The sequence below is a fragment of the Ascaphus truei genome, chromosome 5 (assembly GCF_040206685.1).
Source record: "Ascaphus truei isolate aAscTru1 chromosome 5, aAscTru1.hap1, whole genome shotgun sequence".
NCBI classification, from domain to species: domain Eukaryota; kingdom Metazoa; phylum Chordata; class Amphibia; order Anura; family Ascaphidae; genus Ascaphus; species Ascaphus truei.
Genome location: NC_134487.1, coordinates 283322838 through 283348619, shown reverse-complemented (window position 1 = coordinate 283348619; position 25782 = coordinate 283322838). Strand labels below are relative to the sequence as shown.

The following is a 25782-nucleotide window of genomic DNA, read 5'->3' as shown; positions in this document are numbered from 1 at the left end:
TGTTTTATGTATTGCTGCATCTTTGATAATAAACAGCAGGTTTCGGCTTTCTGTTTGGGCAGTGTGTGCTTGGTCTTGCCCTGGGGCTGACCCTCAGTAACCCGGATCTGTACCTGATAGCTGAGGGCTCCGGTTGCTGTGGGTGCTGCCCCTGCTGGACTTGCTGCCCTTGCCTTTGGTTGGTCTCCTGCGGCGGCCAGAGAGGGGAGCTGCAGGGGGGATAATGACTGCCGGGGGCACCCTCCCCAAAGCAGTGTACAGCAGCTCGATCTCCTGCTTCTGCCGGGTCTGCAACTCCTGGATCTCCTTCAGGTGCCTGGAGGAAGCAGAGACTCCTTCACCTAATGCACCCCCATGTGCTATGATTAACTCACTGCCAGAGGCGCCTACAACACACTGCAAGACTAATTATATGTATATGTGTGTGTGTATGTATGTGTGTATATATATGTATATGTGTGTATGTATATGTGCGTGCATATGTATGCGTGTGTGCGTTCGTATCTATGTATGTATGTATGTATGTATGTATGTGTATGTATGTATGTGTGCGTATGTATGTGTGCGTATGTATGTGCGTATGTATGTGCGTATGTATGTGCGTGCGTGCATACGTATGTGTGTATGTACGTATGCGTTTGTATATGTATACATACATATACACACACCTAGAACATGCGGAGAAGACGGCTCTGGCAGAGAAGGGGTTAGCGGTAACCCAGCGCTAAGGATAAACATTTACTGCACCTTGTCTCATGGTTGATCACCTCTAGCAACAAGCAGTGCACTATTACCAGAGTCATTACTGGGGCACGAGACGAAACATGCGCCATCATCGGTAGGATTTTCTCATCCAACAAGGCTTGACCGGATTCATTTTTATTTAAAGGTTTTTGCTAAGGATTCCTAAACTGGGACTTATATTTTCATGATGAATATACTATATAACCAGTACAGGAATCCCCTGTAGAGAAGGATTGCACCTTTATATCCCTTACTGTATTGGGGATTTCTGGAGTTCATGGTGCAATGTGCGTGGTTGCCAAGCAGTGCCAGTTTTAATGGTGTGGGGTGAGGGAGTATACTACAGGCTCGTTAGACTCTGCACTTACTTATCACGCAGTCTTCTCAGCTCCTTCTTCAAGTCCTCATCCTCAATGTCGGAGTCGTTGTCGCTGCTCATATACGAGTTGAGAGAGTTGCTGAGGCTCTGCATGGTCAGGCTGCCCTTTGACCCCAGAGGGTGTTGAGAGACAGGGCTTCCCAAACGGTCTTCCTGCAGCTCCTTGGCTGGATCGCTCAGGGGGGCGAGGGATTCAGCCTGAGAGGAGGGTCCGTTGAGGTGCGGCTCTGACTTTGGCGAGGAGGCTCGCTGGGGCTCGGTATCTGTTCGGCCAGTAGTCACCTCGTCCTTTGTCCGTGACACAGAAAAGCGTCCCACTCTGTCTGTGGTGGAGGTGCACACCTGAAAGCGCCCCACCTTCGTCGGCTGCTCAGGGGGAGAGCCAAGCAGGGGAATCTGCGGGAGCCCAACACCATCCACTATGTCCAAAGATGTCACTGCTCTGGACCCTGGCTTCACCAAGGTGCTCTCTGGGCTGCTGCAGGAAAGGGAGGAGGAGGATGTGGAGGAAGACTCAGTGTGCGACAACCGTATCTCCTCACTCTGCTTTAACACATCCTCTGTTGCCACCGACACCTGCAGACATAAAGAGACATCAGTACAGAATATGACCTGTGGCAAGCAAGTACACTACTGCAAAGAGGTCATCACTAGATGCATAGAAAAGGTTACAGAGGCGGCGCTCGCGAGATGTTGAAGGATATGGACGTCTGCTTGTGGAGCTCCTCAGAGCGCGCTAGAAATATACCATTATAACCCCGTTTCCGGACTCCAATTTTATGAAAATAATATATTTGCAAGTAGGAAAATACAGTATACAGGAAAAAAAATGCCTCCAAATGGACCAAAAACAAAGAAGAACATGATCCAAGAAGTCTCCAGCCCACTGCTGGCTGCAGGTATGGAAGATGGTGGCGGGCAGTTGTGAACGCCACGAGGCGTAGCAGGGCAACCAAGGAAGGGAGCCAAGAATTATCACAATGGATAAGTTGGAGAGCCGTTCCAGAGACATAAAAAGATCATTCCAAACCGAACTGAACAAAGCAGGTGGCAGCTTCTGCCCTCCCCCCCACCAATATACAGAGGCCCCACTTTCTTCCCCACTGATTGCAGGGGGAGAGCATGTGGCCTCTGTAAAGTTCTTACCTTCTCCTTCGTGCCGCGGCATCGTTCATCACTTTACCATGTCAACGTGCCGCCGTATGATGGCACGTTGCCATGGCAATGCAACGCCATGCCTAAAATGTTTTCTATAAAGGTTTATATGGCTTGAGTATCCAGGCCATCTCCATGTTAAAATGTAATGTATAGAATTAAGCCAGCTATAATTGGTTTATAGGATTAAGTAGCTTAAATTGGGACGGCTGGTCAACCTTTACCAAAATATTAGAGCCAATAGACATGTTATTGAGCTGGGCTAGCCCGTATGGGTGGCAACAGCAATTGACCGGGGGGTGCCCCCCCCCCCATCTGGTCTGGTGGTCGCGAGCGCGATCGGGGAGTCAGTTGGGGCGGTTGGGTTTCAAATTAGAGCCAAGGAACAAGCAACTGTCACTTGTTCCTTGGCGTTGGAGCAGTTTAGACCTCTCTTCCTCCTCAGTGTTGGATGTTTTACTTATATTTTCCTCTCCTGAATCTTAAAGGTGGGGTCACTTCCTGGGCACTCCCCCCCTCTGTGTTGCCGCTTTGTTTTAGTTAGCGGCGAGGGGGGAGGCAAGATTCAGGTGGAGAGGGATTGTGGGGAGGGGAGATTGGTCTGGCCTGGCCGGTCCGTCCCTGTCCTCCATCTGCAGCCTGACCGAGTGCAGCATGGAGCGATCTGTGGGGGGCAGGAGCAGGTGAGGTGCCGGGACTCGGTGGAGGGGAGTGGTTTCTGTGCGGCGTCTTTGCCCTCCCAGACAAGGGTTCTCTGTTTGAGTGGAGAATGTCGGGGGAATTGGCGGACAAGGGAGGCGAGCACTTGGGTCTTCCGTGTGGCGCCGCCTCCCGCCGCTGTTTGAGTTAGCGGCGGCGGGCGAGGGGGACACGGTGAGGAGAGGGACTCCTTTGGGTTTTCCCCCAGGGGGGAGGAACGCAGCCCCCGGTGGTCGGGTCGGTCATGGAGGCGGGCACGCGGGTCTCTCGTGTAGCGCTACCTCCTACAGCCGTTCAGAGGAATCGACAGGCCACGGGGGCAGGCGCGCTCGGGTCTGCTGTGTGGCGAAAGTGACAGGGGGAGGTCAGGTGTCTGGCTGGCAGTGGAGGCGGGCGCACGGTTTCCCACGTGGCGCCGCCCCTACGGGTCGCGGCTGCCCCAGGGAAATAAATGTCAGGCGTCTGGCCGGCAGTGTAAGCGGGCGCACGGTCTCCCGTGTAGCGCTGCTCCTACGGTAGAGGGGGGCGCGCCAGGGGGAGAGCGTCAGTGGCAGGGGAGTTGGGCGAGCACGGGAATCCCGCTTGGCGCCGCCCCCTGTGGCTCGCGCCTCTCTTCTGGGGTATATGTGGTTCCTGGGAGGGGGTATTAGCAGAGCTTTAGTCTGCCCTGCAGTGGCTGGTGACAGGAGGAGAAAGTTTGTGGGAGGAGCACAGGAGGCAGGTGCGTGGGGTTCATGCGTAGCTCCGCCTCCTCGGGAGTATGGGCCAATTGCCTCATAAAAAAAAAAAAAAAACAGCAATAGGTGCTGGTTTTTGAGTGTTACAATTATTGCGTGGTTCAACAAACTTAACAAAACAAACAAAAAAAACAAATAGGTGGGTGTGTGTATACAGCTATATACCTCAAATAAAAAGATCACTTGTGAGCACATTGACATGTCTTAGGCAGGTCTGCAACCCTGCCTTTCACCATTATCACCCAGCTTACAGTGTCCCACAGCAGCAAGGGGTTCTGGGAAATGACACACATACATACATACATACATACATACATACATACATACATGTATATATATATATATATATATATATATATATATATATATATATATATATATATATATATAGTTATACGTTACCGTTCCAAGGATAGGTAAACAAGAGACAGCACTCAATGTTGAAAATCAAAGTGTATTAGTGAAAGTAAAAATACATCCAGAAACCCAACGTTTCGGTCCTACAGAATGGGACCTTCCTCAGGGGCATACGATGCCCCTGAGGAAGGTCCCATTCTGTAGGACCGAAACGTTGGGTTTCTGGATGTATTTTTACTTTCACTAATACACTTTGATTTTCAACATTGAGTGCTGTCTCTTGTTTACCTATCCTTGGAACGGTAACGTATAACTACATTCTCTATATGGGACGTGCACCTGTGGCTTACCAGCACCTATTGGAGTGCCAACTGCCTTATCTGACTATATATATATATATATATATATGTATATGTGGGCATGTGTATGAGTATATGTTATTTACATTTGGTGGTTCAAGTTACATGTAGTACAGTGTAGTAGTGTATACATATCGTGCTGGAAGGAGTGCATTTGGGGGATCAGGTACGTAAGGGGCCACACAAGTTGGGCATTCTTTACAATTTCACCAGGTGCTCCATGGTTTACGGGGGCGAGGCAGATATTCTGCAGGTAGCCATACCTTACTGGGGCAGCGCATGTAGTCGCTGCTTAAACGTTGCGCTTGTGGGTTTTAATTCGGTGCGGTATGTTTGGAGCCATGGGGCAGGGGTTGTTAATGGTGCAATGGGGCCTGTTTTGCGCGATATGGCAGGGGAGTTTGGTACAATGTGGCAAGTTTTTGCTCCATTTGGCATGGGATATTTGTACAGTTTGGCAGGTGGTGCAACATGTGGCGTAGGATGTGTGCAGTGCGCCAGGCCACGCATCTAGCGGCATGGGAAATCTGAACAATTGGGTCGTGCCCCGCAGGCGCCACGGGGGGCCCCGCATGGCCGAGGGCTGCCTCATTGGGGGCACCAAGGGGTTCATGGGCCATGGGGGTTATCTTTACCTTAAGCTGGTTGAGCGGTGCAAGTTTCTTTTGAGTGTTGCAAGAATTGTGTAGGACAATGCAATGTTTGAGCCCAACGCAGAATATTACTGGGATTAGATTTATAATTATATTTAGTTGGGATAGTTATAGGTGATTTAAGAATGGAATATGACATTAACTAATGCAGCTATTACTGCATTGGGATTCAGTACACAAAACATGCACACCATGTGGCCACCCCTCTCACGCCACATGGCCTACAGTGAGCCGGATACTATGTCCCCACAGGCGATAATTTGGTGTTAGCATTTGCTGCATGATACGATTGCTGATCAGCAGATGTATGGAGGTTTTGTTCCGGTTAAGTATACCTAGTTATGCAGAGGTTTTGGATGGCAGGGTACCATTGTGCATCACGAATGTTAGAGGGGAGTCAAACCAGATGCCCAAGTATTGGAAACATGTTTCAGGAGTAACAGTGTGTCAAGGAGTGACCGGTGTCTGCTCAGGCAGTGGAAGCTTTGGAATTCAGATTTGGTCCCAAATAGCATTTGTTACCGACTTGTTAGTGTTTGAAAAACAGCTTATTGTGGGAAATCCAAATTTTCAAGTCTCAAAGTCACATGGAAATAGGTGATCGAGATCAGAGAGGCTATGGCTGTGTGCGCATAAGATGGGGCCAGCTGCATTCAAGGGTATTGAAGCTCTCTTATAAGCTTTAGGAATATCATTGATGATCAGTTAGAAGAGTAGGGGCCTCAGAAAGGTCTTGCGGGACACCACAGGTCATATCCAAGGGGTCGGACATAGAGCCTGTGATGGATACATGCTGGGATATACCTGATAGGTAGAAAGGAAACCAGCTTTTAAGCATGCTTCTCTATCGCAGAACTATGGAGTTGATTGGGCAAGATGACATGATCAACAGGTTCAAAAGCCTTGTGAAATCTAGGGACATAGCATTACTGAGTTGTCATCTTTCCACACCACACTTGAGTTCTTTACAAATTTGTAGCAGGGGTTACCAAGGAGGGTTTGGGGTTGAAGCCAGATTGTAACGGCTAAAAAAAATATATATATATATATATATATATATATATATATATATATATATATATATTTGGCTTGGTATGGTTTTCGCTTAATTTGGGAGCGAAACAATTTCCATGACTTCGGATAGTGTTGGGAGAAGAGATTTTGGCCTGTCATTTGAGGCAGTGGTTTTGTCCCCACTTTTGAAGCTTGGGATAACTCTGAAATTTCCAGGTCTCTGGTTATGGCCTGCAGACAGAGTAGAGGTGATTATGGAAGCTATTGGTTTAGCAATAGTAAATAAAAATTGGAGAAAAAAAACACATTTTTAGCCTTGGGCCCAAGTATATTGGTTAAAATTATGTCAAGGTTTTAGAAAACAAGCATAGTTAAGAGACAATTTTCAAGTCTCAAGGTTAGAGCTCAGTATGTGGTCACGGTCGGAGAAGCTATGTGCGTTCATAAGATTGTTTGGTGGCATTCAAGTTTGTTGAAGAGTATCGATCATGGAGTAGGAATGGGGGTCCAGAGTTGGGCATTGCAGTTCACAGGTGTTGGCCAAGGGGTTTGAGCCAGAGCTTGATGGATCCATGGGGGTTCCAACGGGATAGGAATGAAAGCAGGCTTCCTTATTCCAGCGCACTGGAGCTGGTTAAGCAGGATAACAGATCAACATGATTGACAGTATCAAAATCTAGGAACATTGCACAGGAGTTGGTGCAAGCCACACTGGTTTCAAGGTAAATTCTTAGCTTGGGATTTACCGGGGAGTGTCTGGGGAAAGCTAGATTGAACGGGGGCTAGAAAAACCTGTTTTGGAAAAGTGTTTGCTCACTTGAGCCAGAGTGGAATGGGTCAGGAGAATTTGTGTTGGTACAGCGATCGTTCATTTTGGGACATGGGTCCCCCACACAAAAAACAGGTGCTGGACATGGGTCCCCCACAAAAACAGGTGTGGGACATGGGTCCCTGGGGAAAACAGGGGTAGGACATGGGTCCCTGGAAAAACAGGTGTGGGACATGCTCCCCACAAAAACAGGTGTGGGACATGGGTCCCCACAAAAACAGGTGTGGGACATGGGTCCCTGGGAAAAACAGGGGTGGGACATGGGTCCCTGGAAAAACAGGGGTGGGACATGGGTCCCAACCCTATAAAAAAAAAAACACAGATGCGGGACACGGTTCCTCAGCAAAACAGGTGCGGGACACGTTTCCCCAGCAGAAGCACGACGGCGGACGGCAACCGGCGTTGTCCTCGGCCTGGCCGGAAACAGACGCCGGGAGAGACTTTCTAATAGAAGGTTGGGCGTATATATATATATAAAAAAAATAAATCACCGGGTGGAGCCCTGAAAGCGGTTAACACGCTTGAAACGTAGAAGGAGTCACGCTTCACGAAACACAATGTTTATTAGCATTGCAAGGGAGTAGGTCCACGCGTGGGTGGCTAAGACCATCGTCTGTCAGGGTCGATAAGGGGCCGGCCGCAGTTTGCAAGGGCAGTTGGGCTGCAAGGGCAGTCGGTTGGGAAGTCGCAGGTAGCTCCATAGCTGGGAAAGGGAGCAGGACAGCGTATGGGTTTTTTTTTTTTATGGCCATCGCTTGTCAGGAATGCGATGGGGGTTTCGGCCACAGTATGGAAGCCCAGATGGGATGGAAATGGCAGGAGCGCCAGAGCTGGGAAAAGGACTTGATATATATATATATATATATATATATATGCCATGATCAGATGGGCTGGATATGGCAGGTAGCTCCAGAGCGGGGAAATAGAGCAGGGCAACACGCAGGTAGTTAAGACCATCGGCAGTCTGATAAACCGCTGGGGAGTGTTTTCATCCTATAATTTCGGTAAAGTTCTAAACAAGGGGGACTCGGGGACCATCGTCACACGGCGATGGGGTTTTGTTTTCTACAGTTCAAAGACATTTCAGACGCCGTGGAGGACCTTCATTCGAAAGCCTAGACGAGGTGGTGGGGCCTGGCATGCGGTGCGCAAGGCCGCTGGTTGGCAAGTGTAAGCAGCAAAGAATGGCAAGCGTGAGAGTGAGGTGCTACCCTCGCAGGTCAGGGTTTATCACAACTTTTTTCAGGTTGCAATGCCGGGTGAGACAGATTTGGGAAGCAGGGACGATGAGCATATGTCTGGCACTGTTTTCACAAACGGCAGTCGGTTAACATGGGAGTATCAAGGGGGGCCCGACAAGGGGTGGGAAGGTACACCAGGGGTCCGGTCTCAGGAACCCGCACAAGCAGCATAGGCACGGCAAAGTTTAGGGGTGTGTAGGGAGGCACCCACGACAGACATGAGGCAACCTTATAGGGGGCATTTGGTTGAGCGCATGGGTACACCCACGCCAGAAGCAGCATCACCTTCAGTTGGCCCATTCAATTCACAGGCAGGGTCCCGACAGGCGGTTATAATCGCCGCCAGGGACAAACAAAGAGAAGTATGGGGTGGAGCCCTCTCGAGCTCTCTCAGAAAACAGTGCGGGACATGGGCACAAGCGGCGCCAGCTTCTGCATCAGTCGGGTCCCGACAGGCGGTTCACATCGCCGCCGGGGACTAGTACAGTATAGATTAGTGGGGTGCTGGGCAAAAGAGCTGGGATGTGCGCAAGTAGCCTAGGAGAAATCAACAAGGAGAGGGAAAGAAATTAACAAAAGGTGGGGAAGCTTGACAAGACCTTGCGGGGGCGGGTTGTTTTTCAACCACAGTCCAACCAAGAGATAAGCAGAGGGTTAAGGAGGAAGGGGTTCCATTTGTTGGTTGACAAGTTTGAAGTGCAGGAGGGAGGTGAGGAGGTCAGTGCAAGGTTGGCGTAGATTCCGTGGTAATTTGGATCGTGGGGGACTCAATGGTACACTGGGCTGGGAAGAGGGCGAATTCGCGCCCCTACTGAAAGAATTTAGGTTTGAGTATGGAGCAGGTGGAGGTAACGTGGTGGGGGATGAGAGGGATGCGGTGGGGACGGCTTTTTCCGCTGCTAATTTCTAGGGCCAGGGGTAGGAGGGCACCAGACATCATCATTATTCATGTTGGGGGTAATGATGTGGCAAAATTGCGGTCGATTGATTTATTCCAGCAGATTAAGCAAGATTTGGCGCGTATGTTAACGTTTTGGCCAGGGGTGCAATTAGTTTGGTCAGAGATAATATGGAGGGGTGCGCGTATCCCGGGGAGAGTTAACAAGACGCGGAAGAGGTTAAACAGGAAGGTGGGGAATTTCTTGGTTCAATGTGGGGGTTGGGTCATTCGTTACCCGCAGTTCAGTTTTAAATTGGGTGGCTGGTTTAGGGAGGATGGGGTACAGTTGTCAGATGTTGGGGTGGACATGTTTAATAATGATTTACAGGAAGGATTGGAAGAGGTCATAGGGGTATGGCGGTACGGGTCTGATTTAAGGGGGTTAAACAGGCCCGATGGTGGCGGCAGTTGGGGGGGGGTTAGGTGCTTGTCCCGCCAGAAGTGGCTCGGGGCTGGTAACCGGGGGGTTTGAAGCGAGGGGGTAGGTCACCGGGACGTACTTCCGGGTGCCCCCTTTGCGTTGCCCAGCTCTGAGCATTCTGGCGCGGACAGGTGGTACGCTATCCCCATTTGTGTTTAATAAATAAGCCGCGGCCTTTTACCTCCATAAATGTGTCCTCTCGTTATTTGTATGTTTTATGTAGAGGGGTAATAGGAGAGGGGGGGGGGGGGGAAGCTCGCGCCTCCTTGGTCATATGATAAACGCTTCCACTATGCAACAACTGAGGGTGCCCACAGTTAAAAGATATGTGGAAATGCTGGCCTGAAAGTTAAACAGAAATGTAATTAAGAAAAATGAGGCATTAACAGTCTTGGAGGAAAAACACCCACTGATATTAATGTGATATATGTGATGATAAAATGACGGAATGTGTTTAAAAAACAAGTGATCATGCAAAGCTAATTAAAGGTTGTTAGATACTGTAAGAGTCAGGTGTCCATTTGTTATAGGGACGCTCCGAAGCGAAAGGATTTGGGAGATTGAGGCCTGGATGGAGATGAGGAGAGGGCTGCAGATAGACCTCAGAGTGACAGGAACTCGATTATGCTGGCGTGACTCGTGGTGGATCCACTGGTGGGAGAACCCTGAGCCCGCCAAACCTACCAGACTAGAGGTAGGTATCCTTTTTTACTACCACCACCTTCTGTGATGGCCATTCCCATGTGGATTTCCACCCCCCTTACTACTAGTTCTCCCCCCCCCCTTTTAAAAAAAATGTTTTTATTATTATTTTGCCATCAAACATCCATCCTAAAAACACCTATCTGGACTGTGAAATTGGAACATAGAAATTAGTCCAGCTACTGGGTAATTCTATTCACCAACCCTAGAAGAACACAAGAGAGACAGTTGCAGATAGCTAGTACTCCCTCAAAAACCGATCTTATTTCATAAAGCGTCAAGGGTCAAAATACTAATTTCAAAAGACGATTAGCTTTAACAGAAATTAATAGATTAAAGGGAGATAGAATTTTTCTGTAGGAAACCCACTTGATACATCAAAAAAAATGTATTGCCGCAGGCATATTATGCATCCTGCAAAAGCAAAAACGAGGAGAGGCTATATTAATTGAAATGGTACCCCATGTTTTGAGTAATCCAGATACCAAAAAGGACTCATGCCCAACATATAAAGAGCTAGAACAGTGGGGAGAGATGCCAAATCATGATTATATGATTAAGTGGGAGCAAGATCGAAATATGGAAATTCCTAGAGAGGATTGGGAGGACATCTGGGAGGTTGCTTCCAAGACATCCATCTGTACAACAACTAAAGAAAACATATATAAGAATGTTTTGTTGGTATCTGACTCCAAAAAGATTGAGTGTAATGTACCCAGGAACCTCAAAAACATCTGCTGGAGAAACTGCAGACACGTTGGCAGCCATGTGCATATCTGGGTGGCTATGTCCGAAGATACAAAAGTATTGGAAATGAATACAAAGAATGATAGAAGTTCTAGAAATTAAAATCCCCTGGGACACGCCAACTACAGTATTGTCCTAGCCAAACCATTAGAAGACATTGACGACAATAACAAAAAATGAATATTCCATATCTTAACTGCAGCTAGATGCTCAATTTAGGCTTTCTGGTAAAAATAGAACATTCCTTCAAAAAGCATGGTGTAGAGAAGAACAAGTCATGTAATGAGGATGAAGAAGCTGACCGCCTTCCTGAGGCATGGAGTTAGAGCTTTTCCCAAGATCTGGGATCCCTGGATAAATGCCTAAGAACCTGATTCTGGAATAATAAAGGAGTAGCCCGGAGAACCAAGTTCACGAAAAACCAAACTTTTATTATTATATATTTGTCTTTATATGAAAGGATGACGGTTTTACCAGTGGTGTTAAACCATAGGCCAGTGTGATGTTAATGCTTATTTAATGTTTGTGACTTGATGGCTTCCCCTTCAGTCCCCTCCTTCCCAGTTATCTTTTCTGTACCCTACCACTTCAATAAAAATATTTGTACGAAAAAAAAAGAAAAAAAGGTTACAGCGTAAACCTGCCACCTTGGAGAGGAGATGCAGTACCTACCTGGAAGCGTCCCATCTTGAGGACTCCTGTGCCGTGCTCTGCCTCTCCCTTCACTCTCTGAGACTCTGAAAGGCAAGTAAAAGCAGCAAAATGACTGGTGCCCACAGAGAGCCAGACACATTCCAGGTATAGGCGATGTCACCATAACATTGTAGTCCAGTTGGAGCCCACTCTATACAGGGGATATTGCGAGTTAGAAGGCTGTGTGTTTGTCATCAGTCAGTCCTTGTTTTCCGAGTCAGGCTGGCAACATTGATACCCTTGTCAGCCTCTTCAACAACAAAAAAACTGAGCAGGCAAGGACAGCGCTCAGCCCCACACCCCCTATTCTACGTCTTCCAACAATATATATATTATTCTACATACATTTCACAGATTTGAAAACAAAGAACCCATTTTGGATCACATCTGCGAGATAAAATCTGTGGCACCCCAAAGTGATTGCAGGAGGGGGATTTAATGTGCTGCAAAAATAATACTTCTATTAGCTAGAATTCGAAGATGTAGCTGCCAATGATAAAGGATGAAGCGAGGAGCGTTAAGGCCTTTTATCAGAGTCCGCTCCTGAGACACTCCAATTACTGGAGGGCACGGATACTGGAGCCTGGTCCTACAAACCAGTATATCCCTGCTTCAGCACAGGTGGCTAAATCAGACTGGAGTTGGCCACCCCTTGCCTAAAGCTGAATGAGAGACGCTCCATTAAGATTTTTTCAGATTGAGGGGACTTTAACATTTGCTCAGAAAATATGCCTTATACCTCCACTCCCCTGAAGTCTAAGGAAGGAAGAGGAGCTGGGTGAGGACTCCGCGGCCGGTCAATGGATTACCCCGCCCAGAGGGATCCAGATGGGGCTTCATGGCTGCGGGAGTCACATATTCTACTCAGGAGGTATCAGGGCCAGATGTCGCATGGCAGTAAATCCTTACCTTCCCTTGGGGGCTGTGAGGGAGAGCTCACAGGTCCGGTCACACTTGTGGGCGCTGCACCAGGTGCAGGCTGTACAGAAAAATAAAAGAAGTTTATTTAGAACGTCAACACTTTGTGCCACAGCTCCCGGGATCCACGGCCGAGAGAAATGGCGAATAAAAACCAGTAGCAGCGCGGCAAAGCGAAGAGGAGTGCAGCGTCCAGCGAGAGACCCACATACCAGAGCAAAATCAAGCGTCTAAGTCACATTGAATCTTAAAGAAACAGTACACTGTGTGTGCCATGAGAAAATCAAAGACAACACGTTCTATGGCGCAGAACGATCGCAGCTAACAAAGGACAAGAAAACTATAAAGATTGAGAATTTTCATTTAAAAGACGCCGTGTATTGTACTAGATTTACTTGAGATGTGTACATTGCATCTAGGCCAGGGGTGAGCAACTTCAGTCCTCAAGGGCAAACCAGGTGGTCAGGTTTTCAAGATCTCCTTGCTTTAGCACAGGTGGCTCAATCAAAGACTGCACCTCCTGTGCTGAAACAGGCATATCCTGAAAACCTGACCAGTTAGTTGGCCCTCGAGGACTGGAGTTGCCCACCCCTGGCCTAGGCCGTCCATCTAGTTTCTGGGGATTCCTAATCTGAATGTTTCACAGCAGCCTCCCTCACTCCCACACACTCACACAGACTGGTGCAAAGGGCACAGGGAAAGTGTCAGGGCTCAGCGTCCTTCTCAGCTGGAAATCCAGGTCTTCCAGGGGCTGCTGGGACTGAAATGAGAAGGACTGTGTGTGAACCCCAGGCACTGACTGTCTCAAGAGGTGTGTGCTCGGCTGCTAGACTGGTCTCTCTAGTCTCCAGTCACTGGTAGTGTGTCTAAATTATTGGGCAGTCTCTGCTTTTTACTGCCTCTTGTATTCTCCAGGTCAGACTGCCCAGCTCCTTGGTTCAGTCCCCTCCCGCTATCCATCTACACCCTGCACGGTTCCTACCCCAGATCAGATGAACGACTTGTTATAAGAGGGGAGTGTAGGGTCAGAAAGACGCGGGAAGATAGAGAGAACATGCAAGGGTCATTCCCCCAGGGTTAAGTGGGAAAAAAGGCGTCTCATGCTGCACCTGAGTTAGTGAAGGTCCTGGGAGAGGAGACAGCTGCTCGCCAGGCGGGCTGTGTGCCAGGCTCTCTGTGCCAGCCGGGAGAACCTACAGATAGGAAGAGGCAGTGCCGTCAGACGTGCTGGGTGCATCCAGGGTATATAGAGCTCTATCCAACATGCAAATTTGAATGCAAGATTCCTAATATATTTAAGAGATATCCATCGGCATGCAAGGATTTTTTTTTGTCAGCTAAGGTGTTGCCTAAAAGTAGTATTTGCCTTTATCTTGTGCAACTACTGATGCAACCTATCAGTTCATCAACAGTTTGTTAAATCGGTGAAAATAAAATGAAACGTCCATCACTACTTAACTTTACATTATGACTGTTTGGAAAGGTGTCCAATTCCCTATTGTATGTGTGATGCAAACTCTAATCAAGAATAGCCCTACAATGACATAATTTGTTAGTCTGAGGCACCCTTGGGTGACCGCACCAATGCCGAGAATCCTAGCTTCTTGAACAACTATTGGTGGGAGCTCAGAGTATTATGGTCTCTGCTGACAAAGTAGAGGTAGGTTTAGCTGGTTGAAGGTGTGTTGCCCGTGTCCTTCATGATGTTCCCTTTTTGGAAAGCCCGTCAGGTTAAACCTCCCAGCCAGCAGCACCGTTATAGCCACGGCCAGGATGGGCTGACCCATCAGTCTCTTCCCTCATGCACGCCCCCTCCCTCCTCAGAGTACAGACAGGATATAGTGTTAGGTTCAGAATGAAGAGGCTTCCCCGGCCACAGGACAAAGAATAGAAATGTACATTCCTGTTAGTTCTATGATACTGGAGGGTAAGTTCTTCAGGATGGGGAGGCTTTTCCATCAATGTTTAAGTACGTCTCACTGTATTTCTAGTTGATTGTATTCATGTGCCTATTAATGTAACCCGTGGGCACCTGTTTTGTGCCAACAATAAATGAACAGCTCAGCTGCTCCCACCCTGTTGAATATAGGCTCCCGGTGCTAGTCCCCATGCACACTGAGTTTGTACATATGAATGGGCTGTGTCACTCCTATACTAGGTGATCCCTCCTATCCTTAAATAGACCTGATCCAGAAAGGGGACCGTGTGTGTATACATATTAGGTGTGTGTGTATACGTACACAGTACAAGTAGTCTGTATATTGGCACATGTACAGTCCAATAAATGTGTAAGAGTTAAGGGGGGCTCTCTTACCGGCACCCTGCCGAGTGGGGGCTTTGATGGGGGGGTCCCAGCTTTTACCGTGGCTACAGTGTTGCCACAGACGTAGGTGACGGGGGTAACAGCTTGTCCGGGAGTAAGAATTTGGGTCATGAGAGGCTGTCCGGCTGGCCCCAGGGGCAAGCTGGTGGGTGGTGCAGTGGCACTGGAAGCCGTGGGCTTGGGCTGGGCTCCGATGGTGGTTTGGGGAGAGATGGTCAGGGGGACACCATCCGGCCCCAATGGTGCCTCTAGCGGTGTGAGCCCATGAGGTGCCCCCATGCTGCCATGCTCACTGAACAGTGATCTCAGCTTCTCATCCAGGGTCTTGATGTCATCTATACCGGGCCTGGGCAGGCTGTCTGCATCCCCCTCCACAGGCTGGTTGGGGAGTGGTGTTGGCTGGCTGTGTGCCAGTGGGTGCTGGACAGTGGGCAGGCTGGACACCGTGCCTGGTAGGGGGATCTGGGATGAGAGGGGAGTGGATGCAGCCCCCCCTGTCTGGGATATAACTGCAGTTGTTGCCAAGCCTTGCGCGACGTGTGCTCCGTGCACCAGAGGCTGGCTCCCAGCCCCAGCAATGCCCGTAGCTGCAACCCCTGCGTAGGTCAGAGGTGCAGAGATGGGCAGGGACATGCCAGTTGTGCTGATGGCTGTGGCGACCTCTGCTGTCTTCTTGCTGCCATCCAGCTGCGGGGCACTGACCGTGATGCTCTCCACAAAGCTGGGAGCAGAGCTGCTGCTGCTCAGCTGAACTGGAGCTGGTCCCACACTACTTAGAATAAGGGGAGCAGAGACAGAGGTGTGAGGCTGGGTCCCTGTCATGCTGCCTGCTACCTGCTGCATCGGAGGGGACGTTAAAGGCTGGGGTAGAACTCCGGCGGTGCCGACAGTGGGGAACGGCTGAGCAGGGGGGGAGGTCAAAGCTCCAGCACCAACAGGGACTCCAGCAACCAGGGGCAGGGCAGGAAGTGATGTCGCAGGTAGCGAAGTGGCCGTGGACACGACACCAGAGATCACCCCTGCCACGAGTGGCTGGGTAGACATGGCGGTGACCAGAGGGGACACTGTGCTTTGCACACTGCTGCATGGAGGCCCTCCAACAATGAGCTTCTCCGAGGCTTGAGTCAGTACGCCCTCCACCAGGGGCTTGGTGACTCCGTGAAGGAAGCTGCTGGGAATGGCTGCGGAGGCTGAGGGGAGAGCCCCTATAGTAGCTGGCAGAGGTGCCGTCTGGCTGGTTATGGATGGTGGGAATATGAGTCCGGTCAGGTTAACGTTAGGAGGAGCCGTGCTGGGACCCTCTTCCATCTGCGCCTGTCGGAGCTCTGCGAAGGCATTATGTAGGCTCACAGAGGAGGCAGAGTGCGACAGATTCATGCCGGGACCATGAGCGACGGGAACTGAAAGGAAAAGGAATCGGTAAATGTTAACAGCCACAGACAGGACTGCGAGACATTAACTGCATCTCCACCAGCGCAAGAGCGAGGCAAAGAGAGCATAACTAAACATTGATCTGAAGGAAACAAAATGATAAACACACATACAGGTGACAGCAGTTAATAGTCTTTATTAGCAAAGAGACCAGAAACGCATTGCAAAGTCCCCTCCGACACCAAATTAAATAGGGGACAGGGTTTGTCATAATTAATGGTCTCGTCCAATTCTATGGCTGCTCACATCGTACTGCTATCTGAAATCAGCAGGTGGACCTTATGAATGACTTAAAAGCGGAGCAGGATCACACAGCTGCTAATAGCCAAATGTGCAATAACTGGTGAAGTGCCTTAATAACTAGTGGTCCTGTGCTCCCTTCGTAAAAAAAAAAAATTCTAAACCTGGTATAGAACATGGCAGCGACTATTGGACCATCTTAGAAAGATTAATACAAAATCTGTTCTCTAACGCAGGCAGAGGTTTTAAATAAATCTATTTTTCTTGAACACGTGGAACAGAGTTTGTAAGAGAAGTAGAAATGCTCAGAGTCTGAAAGTAAGGAAGTAACCGTACTGGGTACTCCCCCCTCCATACCCCCTGTGTACCATCCCACTGGATATAACATACAAAGAGCAACATCAACACACTGATTCAATTTGCCCCTATGATCAGATTCATCATTAGATAATCCTTTACAGAAACCTGAATAAAAGCTACGGTACGATTAAAAAAACGACTGTAAGATTTCCCCCAGACGCACACGATGAGCACAGGAAGTGCGAAGGAAGCCAGAACTTGTGGCGCTTCAGCAGAGAATGAATGTAAATCTGTGGAAGGGCCGTGTGCCACTCGCCAAGGCTATATCCATATCAATGTCTCTTACTAATCTGAGCCATGAACACTTGCATGTCTACATTGGCCCCACTAAGGAATTTCTTCAGCCGGATTACATTTCAGGGGAGAGACGCCCCCATTCTTTAAAAGGCTAGGAAAGGTGGTTTCAGAAAATACTTGGGGGGCAGATGAAACAGTACAGCTGCTTTTAACCCTTAGCTGGTCCTAAAAGGATACGTTTATTTTAGACAGCCTCTGAATTCGCTCTGTAACCGGGTCTTGCAAGAGTGCATTGTATGCATCTTTGGCAGCAAAGGGGTGAAGAGAACTAAAGCTCCTCGTCTACACAGAACGTTATCTGGTTTCAATCCAGTTAGCTTCAAATCTCTCAGCATTAAAATATGATTAGGTACACCACGTGACAACTTAATCTTGCATAATACAGAGTAGCTATTCACTTACCATGGGTTCTTTCTGGATTAATGGGTTAACTTATTTTTAATACAAACATTTTTGTTTTCCTTGGTCTTTAGCAGCAAAATGTTTATTCTAACTCAAAATTGTGTTCGCGTTTCATTGATTTTAAAACAGTCATGTAGACCAAAGATCCGGTCAGCAGTGTGCGAATGTCTTACCGCTGACCGGAGACTCCTGCGAAGACGAGCTGAAGAACTTGGGCTCTCGCAGCCGACTCTCTGGGACGGGGCTGACAAGGAAGCGTCTCCCAGCGGAGTGAACGACCTGGGTGTTGAACCCAGGAGGGAGGTCTGGGGTAGAGAGAGAAAGAGGCAGTGTGAGTGGAGACGTTGGCAGGATGATGGGAGGGTGTCTGTATTGTGCAAACCCATTCGTGAAACTGCCACATGATACGAAACTCGCCTGTATTAGCGGACACATAGCAGCAACAGGCAACGCAATCAACAAAGGTCACATCACTTTCATAGGAAACCATGGCCATTTTGAAAATGGCGAAAGCTCTATGAATTTACATGCAGAAAATAAAAATATGACGGCATATATAAAGAAAAAAAGAATGACTGCAGATGGCATCAAAATAGGCTATCCCAACAAAAAGATTAAAGATGCGTACAGGGGGAAGCGGCTTCTTTAAAAAGTTGGCCTCTGAAGTGGGAGGCACGCGTTTAAGGTCACAGACCTTGTGAACTATGATCATCTTACGCTTGCTTGTCAATCCTTTGATAATGAGACTTTACGATCCTCAGGCTCACTGTTTTTTTTTTTATTGCACCATTTTATAGCATACGGTGCAATATAATAGCAAAGTAGTATTCTGGCACATACCTGTCCTCTGTGGCAAGTAATACACAGGATTTGGCTTCCTGAATTCCCCCTGCAGCTTCTGCAAGTTACAAAAACACTGCATGTTAGAGAGAATCCTGGAGGGTGTCTCCTTTCCTCGCTCACCTGTCACACTCTGTCTGGTTCAACGTCAGAACAGACAACAGACCAATGCGTTATGGGACACGCCAGCATTCAAGGAGTTAAAAAGGGAGAATAAATGAATGTGGGGAAAGTTTCTGTAGATAGGTGCAGTTGCATTAAATTATAGGGCTTGTGTTGACTTGTTGAATGTATAAAGCGAGTCGCTCAGAAGTGGTTCTCAGCAGCAGACATATCAGTGAGTCAGCACCTGCCCATAGTAAGCAGTGGCGTACTGGCAGTAAAAGAATTAAGACCGCCCTGATCAGTTCTTGTGACAGTCACTTTACCAGAGGTGTGGGTGGGTGACTGGCTCAGTATCTAATTTGGGTAAAATGGACGGTTACTGGTAGTGAAGGGTTTAAGGTGGATCTAACCAGCCCCTGTTGGTCAGTACAGGTATTTCAGGTAGTGTAGGGAGGTCCCTGGCTCAGTACCTGTGACTCTGGGTAGTAAGAGTCGTCCTTAATCTGCATGCTCTCCTCCCCTTGCTCTCCCTCCGGCTCCACACTGATGTCCTCGCTCAGCATTTCATCCGCCTTCTCGATTATTTCTCGGACCTGATCCACAAACGAGTCCCTCTCGATGGCCAAGATAAACTCGTTCTGCACCTAGGGAAGGAGGAGAGGATGCTATACCAAACACAGTATCGCACAGTGCAGGGTACATGTAGTACCAAACTTTGCAGATAGTGACGAAGTTAACGCACCCCCCTCCCCCCAAAGGGTTGGCTGCTCACCATAATAGTCGCGATTTCCTCGGGATTGTCTCCGTCCAGGTCAAATTTGAAGGTGACCATCTTGCGGTTGTGAGTCTCTAGCTGACACTCCACCACCCGGTCACCTTTGTTTGAAACCTAGAAGCAGAGAGAGGTATAGGAAGATGTGAGAGGAAGCTGCAGGCTAAGTATGCTTTACCAGATGCAGTCAGAGCAGGGATGTGTGTGTGATCCATCTCTCTACCAGAGGGGAGTTTATACCTCACATCCCAAACATAGCGGTATGGAGAGTTAGATAGCCTGATAACCAGCCATAAAGTCAACAGCTGAAAATGTTACAGGGCAACTTATCCAGATCAGATCTCCACCACTACGAAGTGCGAGTATTGCATATCTGAGACGTGGGTTTCTGAGCTCCTCCGTATGTTTGCCAGTAATGCCCTTTTGAAATTTGGAACACACCTGTGCCGCTCTCCACTGGTAAAACGCAACGCACGAGGATTTCAAATGTATGTACTGTGTCTGTAACAATCCAATTTCTGCGTCCTGCACATTATACTGTAATTGTGAAGCGCTCTGAGTCCCATTGGAAGAAAAGCTCTATATAAAATAAAGTTATTATTATGTCTTTTATGGGCCAACCTGCAGCAAACAGCAATGCAGAAGAATGTAATGACGGGGTGTCACTATATAACACAAATGAGAGATCCCAGAGCACTTCACAAGGTCCTGGTGATTATCGTAATAAAACCTGACAGAAAACCAGTGCAGTATTTAGTACAAAACCATACTCATTTTGAAGTGATAATTTGGAAATAAGCACGAGTCCAGATTTGGAGGGTGGGAGAAGCGACATGCACTCCGGCTGAAACTCACATTGAGGATTCGGAGCTTGGGGCGAGCGGTTTTCTCGTGCCGAGAGCGACTGCGCACGGATTTCCGGTAATGCCGCTTGGTGGTCCGGCCCTCGTGTCTCCCGCTTGGCACGCCCTCGTTTCCATCGCTCAGCCCTGATGCCACGTCTGAGTGGGCACTACGGGATAAGTCAGAACAATCCCGCTTATTGCTAGTTCACAAAGTGCTGGATATACACGGGAGCGCAGACATGGACTTACAAGTCAAAACACCACAGCAGCAACCAGCACAAACCTGTGTTAACGCTGAATCAAATCAAATAAATGTGCCTGTTTATTACAACACAAATCCAATATGTAAAAACCGCCACACTCTTATTTGGTTCACGGAAGTCTGGAAGCAGCCATCTTGGATTTGTGATGTAATTCAGGGGTGCGCAATCTTTCCCTGCTGCGCCCTCCTCCCTGCTCGCGCCCCTCCCTTACCTTCTCTCCGGCGTCATTTGACGCTGCGTTGATCGCCGAAGAAAAGGTAAGTTGAAGAGGCCTCACACGATCCCCCGGCATTAATTTAAATGCCTTGGGGGAAGAGCGCAGGGCCTCTGCAACTGCCGCGCCCCCCCCCCCCCTTGAATAATATTGCGCTCCCCAGTTTGCGCACCACTGATGTAATTCATGACAATATCAGAGAGACTTCAATGCATTGAGATTTACTCCAATCCCTCTGGTTTCTGTTTGTCCTAATGCGTCACAACATGGTGGACTGTCACTTGGGACACACACGTACACTGCAGAGCCCCCTTGCAAGAGAAAGGGTTAATAGCAGACATACCTCCACTGAAAGCACTTACCTGTCCATAGAGGAGACCACTTGGGAGCTCTGAGGAGCCAGCTGTGTCTCTAATGGGTTTGCCTGAGTGCTGCTCTGAGGACCCTGGAAACAGAACAAAAACACGCATCAGCAACATGTGTATTCAACTTAGCTCACAGCTGGAAATGCCACTACAAGTGCCAGCATAAAAGGAAGCCAAACCGGCCAATGCCAAGAGCCTGTGCGGTCCACCTAACAAACATGCAGGTCAGGTGCCTCTGCCCGGACATTGCCATGCAGCTCACTGCACTGACCGTGTAAGGGAGGGTGAGAGGGAGAGCACACAGCAATCAGCCAGCAGAGGCACCAAGTGTGACAGACAGCCACTGGCAGCTCAGCGGGCATACACGGCCAACCCTACTGGGTGCCTGTGCCGTGCTAGTGTAGGGGCTGGCACCCGGGAGGAAGACTCACATCCCAGCAGAACGACCAGTGGCAGCATGATCCCCACATTACCAAGTTACTCTGCTGCAAGAGAAAGTCACCAGTGAACCAGAGATCTCATTCTACAAACGCACAGCACAAAGTCCCAATACCAACAGATACATTGTTACATTGGCTTTCCCATCCAGTACGGCCACTTAAAGATGCAGTTCAGTCTTTTTTTTTTTTTCTTTAATTTATTTTTTTACTTCAATAGTTTCATGTGGGCAATCTCTAATTACCTAAAGAACTGTATAGCTGACGGTCAATTCGTTCTCCATGTATTGATCGGCGAAATTGTGACATAATTAGTGAAGGGATCTGTTTTTCTTCTGCCTCTCAGTGGAAGCTCATGAATATTCATGAGCACTCCTGCACTGACATGTGCTAGAGGGAGGGCAGGGCTGACAAAGGGGTGTGCCAGGGCTTGTGACAGGACATGAAGGGGCAGTGCCTTAGCAAATGGCTGTTAAAATAGAATGCAAGAAAATTGGTCTTTCAAAGTTGTTTTTTTAAAAACAGAAAATGCTAAAAGTATTTTTTCTTACTACAGAACTGATTTATTAGAAAAAACACACATGCAGGATATTGCCTGAACTGCAGCTTTAACAAAACCCTCCCTGATCCCTCCGCTATATTGGAATTTCCAGCGGATTGATGTGTTTAAAAAAATAATAATAATTATCTCAGTCCATGTGTCACTACTGGTTACACTGGTGGGTGTGTGTCGCAGGTCCGTGTTATTACTGGGGGCGGTGCCACAGGTCTGTGTTATTACTGGGGATGGGGGGGGGTGACATATCCGTCTATTATTAGGGGGGAGCTACATCTCTGTGTGTCATTAGGGGGGTTACCACATGTCCGGGTGGAATTACTGTGGGGCGTTATTACTCATTAAAAGGCCACGTTAGTAAGTCAAGCAAAGAAGATTTTCCAACTTCGCAGATTAAGAAAAGATTTAGGCAAAGTAGAGAATCCAAAGATTGCAGCTGAAGGAGGGGACCAGTACCAAAAATATGAGTTAAAAACGAGTATTTATTGAAACATGGTGTAGAGGGGGAAAGGCAAACACACTGACGCGTTTCAGGCTAGAATGCCCTTTATCAAAGCATCTTTGATTTAGATTTGTATTCTGTTTTTCCTACTTTAAGAAAAGATTTATACTTCTGATTGCCGCGGGGAGGGAAACCGCGTGGCGCGGGGAGGGAAACTGTGCGGCGCGGGGAGGGAAACCGCGCGCCGCCGGGAGGGAAACCGCGCGCCGCCGGGAGGGAAACCGCGCGCCGCCGGGAGGGAACCGCGCGCCGCGGGGAGGTTTGCTGTACCTTGTTGCTTCACTCTTCCCCCCCGCTGGCTGCCTGGTGCATTACCTAGTGCTGCTGCCTCTTCTCACGTGGTCCCTTGTATTCCTGCGCCCGCGCAGGCCGATCCATATGGCGCAGAAAGAGTACCACGTGAGGACACGCCCCCAATGAAAATCATTAGCGGCTAAATTCCATTTTATTTTCCGGTTTTAATGGGAAAACACCAATGATTGGTCGGTGGCGTTTTATCTGGTTATTTTTCTCTGTTAAAGCAGCAATTTTACTTTCCGACGGGTTTTTATTTTATTATTTGTATATATAAAGCATGCAACAATGTATAATTCTGCATTCTTACATAAGAGGGCAATTGTTTGGCGCTCCTGTTATAAACCTGTCACAATCCTGATTGTGTCGCTGACATAATGGCTGCTTGTGTCAGTGAAACTCAGACGCTACAATGTATCATTATATTACTAAGGTAACATTATCTATTGTTACAGTTTACAGCTCAAACTGCTGGAAACATTTACAACAAATCATCCCAAACAGGAAAATGTTGCAAAGATCTTGCACTGCTTGGGAGGTGCGTCAAAACCCGCTACAGAAAGCAAAGGATGCTTTAAAAAAAAACCTCATGGAAAATGGCATGAAGAGATTTAAAATAAATAAATCACTTCTCTAATACTACAGAACTGATTCATTTTTTTAAAGCCCCCAAAATGTCATGTTTTGCTGCTTTTAAAACAGACATCCCCAGCTATAAACCCGAACAAAAAACACACCCATTGGACAAGGTCATTTGTTTTTAAGTAAAAAGAGACTAAATACTATGTACAAAAGGAGATTCTTACTTTAGTACGAGGAACGTGCAGCTTTCCCTTATAGCAGCCGGTGCAGATTAAGTTCTCCCGTTTGTCCAATATTGCAGCTATTTTTCTACACTCCCAAATAAACAGCTACATGGAAATTTACCTCCAGAACTGGCTGCTGCTGAGTCCCACCAGGCAGAGACTGGGCCAGGGTGGCAGGGGGCTGCAAAGCAGGCCCTCCCTGGAAAAGCAAACCGCTGGTCTCCAGATAAGGCTGTGATGTAGCTGAATGGTACCCAGCCTGTGGCAGAGCTTCAGTGCGCAAGGGTGAGGACACAACTGACGACGTGAAGCCAGAGGACGGAGCCAGGCCTGAGTCTCCTGGGTACTGAGATGGGTGCGGAGGCTGGGTGCCCTGAATTAAAAACCAAGAAACAGAATTATCACATGTCCAACACAAAATGTTAGCAAGATGAAGAATGCAAGGAGGCAAAAAAGGAAAGGATTAGCCAAGTAACCATGCAAAGACTCCAGGTACAGCACAGGAATGTAATATCGTTTACTCTTGCATATTTGGAATATTGACCCAAAATATTCAAGAATGCCGTATTTATTGGGAAAAATACTCGGAAAACCGGAAATGAGCAAAGCTCCAAAAAAAAAAAAAAAAAAAAAAACTGTGTGGAGCTCAGAGAATCCTGGACAGATTAGATGAATTTTGTTTGACGATATCAGTGCATAGTACCTGTCCGGTAACTGATGTAGAATATATTACAGGTAAGTATCCTAACCCACACACCTAACTGGAATGATCCCACTTGCTTCAGTGAAGATGCAAACACAGACTTGTGTCCAGAAGAATGGCATGTATATAATAAGGGTCAGGTCCTGAATAATATCAGTGTGGATATATTGTGACTCAAGCGACCTTTCGGAGCCCAAAATCGAAATCCTGGTGTCCCGAGGTACCTGATCAGAAAGGTTTCCCCCTATATACATCACTCAAATCATATATAGTCTACTGATGGACAGCAATTGGTCCTGCAGATATGCTGCAAAAAACTGGTAAGTATCCCAGAATCCCTGTGGAAATCAAAAATAATAAAACTTTATTACATCTACATAGATAATTAAAAACAGATACATTATTTAAAATCCCCATATTATTGTGGCTGATGTGAGTAAATATTTGTAGAGATAAGGTAAGTATAATTAACTAATGTCTCAAATTATTCATATCCTAACATCCAAATATAGGCTACGATTCTCTAATTGTAAACATCATTTATTAATATTGTATAGATTCAATCAGAGATAGGCTTGTATTGTGTCAAGGAGCACTTGTTGTACCGTAGGTGTATTAAATGTCGATACAATGATCAATATTGCAGGTGGTGTTAGAGTATAAGGAAACCACAGGTAAGGAAAAAATGGTCATTCTCTCTGTATATCCCGTAAGATACCTTCAATAATCCTGGTATTCACCACCTCTAATCAGCCCTCATATGCGTGAGCTGAGAGACAAACACTGGACACACGCGGTTTTTGCAGATAGCCATGTCACGTTAATGTTATTGCACTATACAAGCCTGCTCGTTTGGTGTAGTAGGATGTCGCCAATTCCGTGACGCCCTACGTTCCCGACGCACGTTTCACGTGTTCACCACGCTTCATCCTCCCCCTGATTAAGTGTGGTGAACACGTGAAACGTGCGTCGGGAACATAGGGCGTCACGGCAGTGACGTCACTCGAAGTGGTGACATCCTACTACACCAAACGAACAGGCTTGTATCGTGCAGCAGCATTTATTTCTGGTTACTGCCAAATGTTTATTATTGCATAGGAGACTTTGTTACAACGAATGTTTATTATTGCATAGGAGACTTTGTTACAACGAATGTTTATTATTGCATAGGAGACTTTAGTTACAATAACATTAACCCGACATGGCTATCTGCAAAAAACGCGTGTGTCCAGTGTTTGTCTCTCAGCTCACGCATATGAGGGCTGATTAGAGGTGGTGAATACCAGGATTATTGAAGGGGTCTCACGGTTGTATCTTACGGGATATACAGAGAGAATGACCATTTTTTCCTTACCTGTGGTTTCCTTATACTCTAACACCACCTGCAATATAGATCATTGTATCGACATTTAATACACCTACGGTACAACAAGTTCTCC

The 25782-nt window shown here is 47.7% G+C and overlaps 1 protein-coding gene across 8 annotated transcripts in view; it reads right to left on the bottom strand.

Annotated features, from left to right (window-relative positions):
* WNK1 (WNK lysine deficient protein kinase 1) overlaps nt 1-25782 on the bottom strand; it is a 139882-nt gene that overhangs the window by 20050 nt on the left and 94050 nt on the right. For 6 of the 8 annotated variants that reach the window (XM_075602349.1, XM_075602350.1, XM_075602353.1 and 3 more), the window contains 14 exons: nt 23762-24013; nt 21043-21125; nt 20214-20370; nt 19359-19475; nt 19057-19230; nt 18482-18539; nt 17815-17946; nt 14903-16311; nt 13698-13781; nt 13262-13348; nt 12580-12649; nt 11650-11714; nt 1113-1699; nt 114-316 (listed from right to left, as the gene is read on the bottom strand). In XM_075602349.1, the coding sequence (XP_075458464.1) occupies nt 114-316; nt 1113-1699; nt 11650-11714; nt 12580-12649; nt 13262-13348; nt 13698-13781; nt 14903-16311; nt 17815-17946; nt 18482-18539; nt 19057-19230; nt 19359-19475; nt 20214-20370; nt 21043-21125; nt 23762-24013 (3478 nt within the window). The remainder of the gene's footprint in view (nt 1-113; nt 317-1112; nt 1700-11649; nt 11715-12579; nt 12650-13261; nt 13349-13697; nt 13782-14902; nt 16312-17814; nt 17947-18481; nt 18540-19056; nt 19231-19358; nt 19476-20213; nt 20371-21042; nt 21126-23761; nt 24014-25782) is intronic. The other 2 variants (XM_075602351.1, XM_075602352.1) reach the window with 2 other exon arrangements.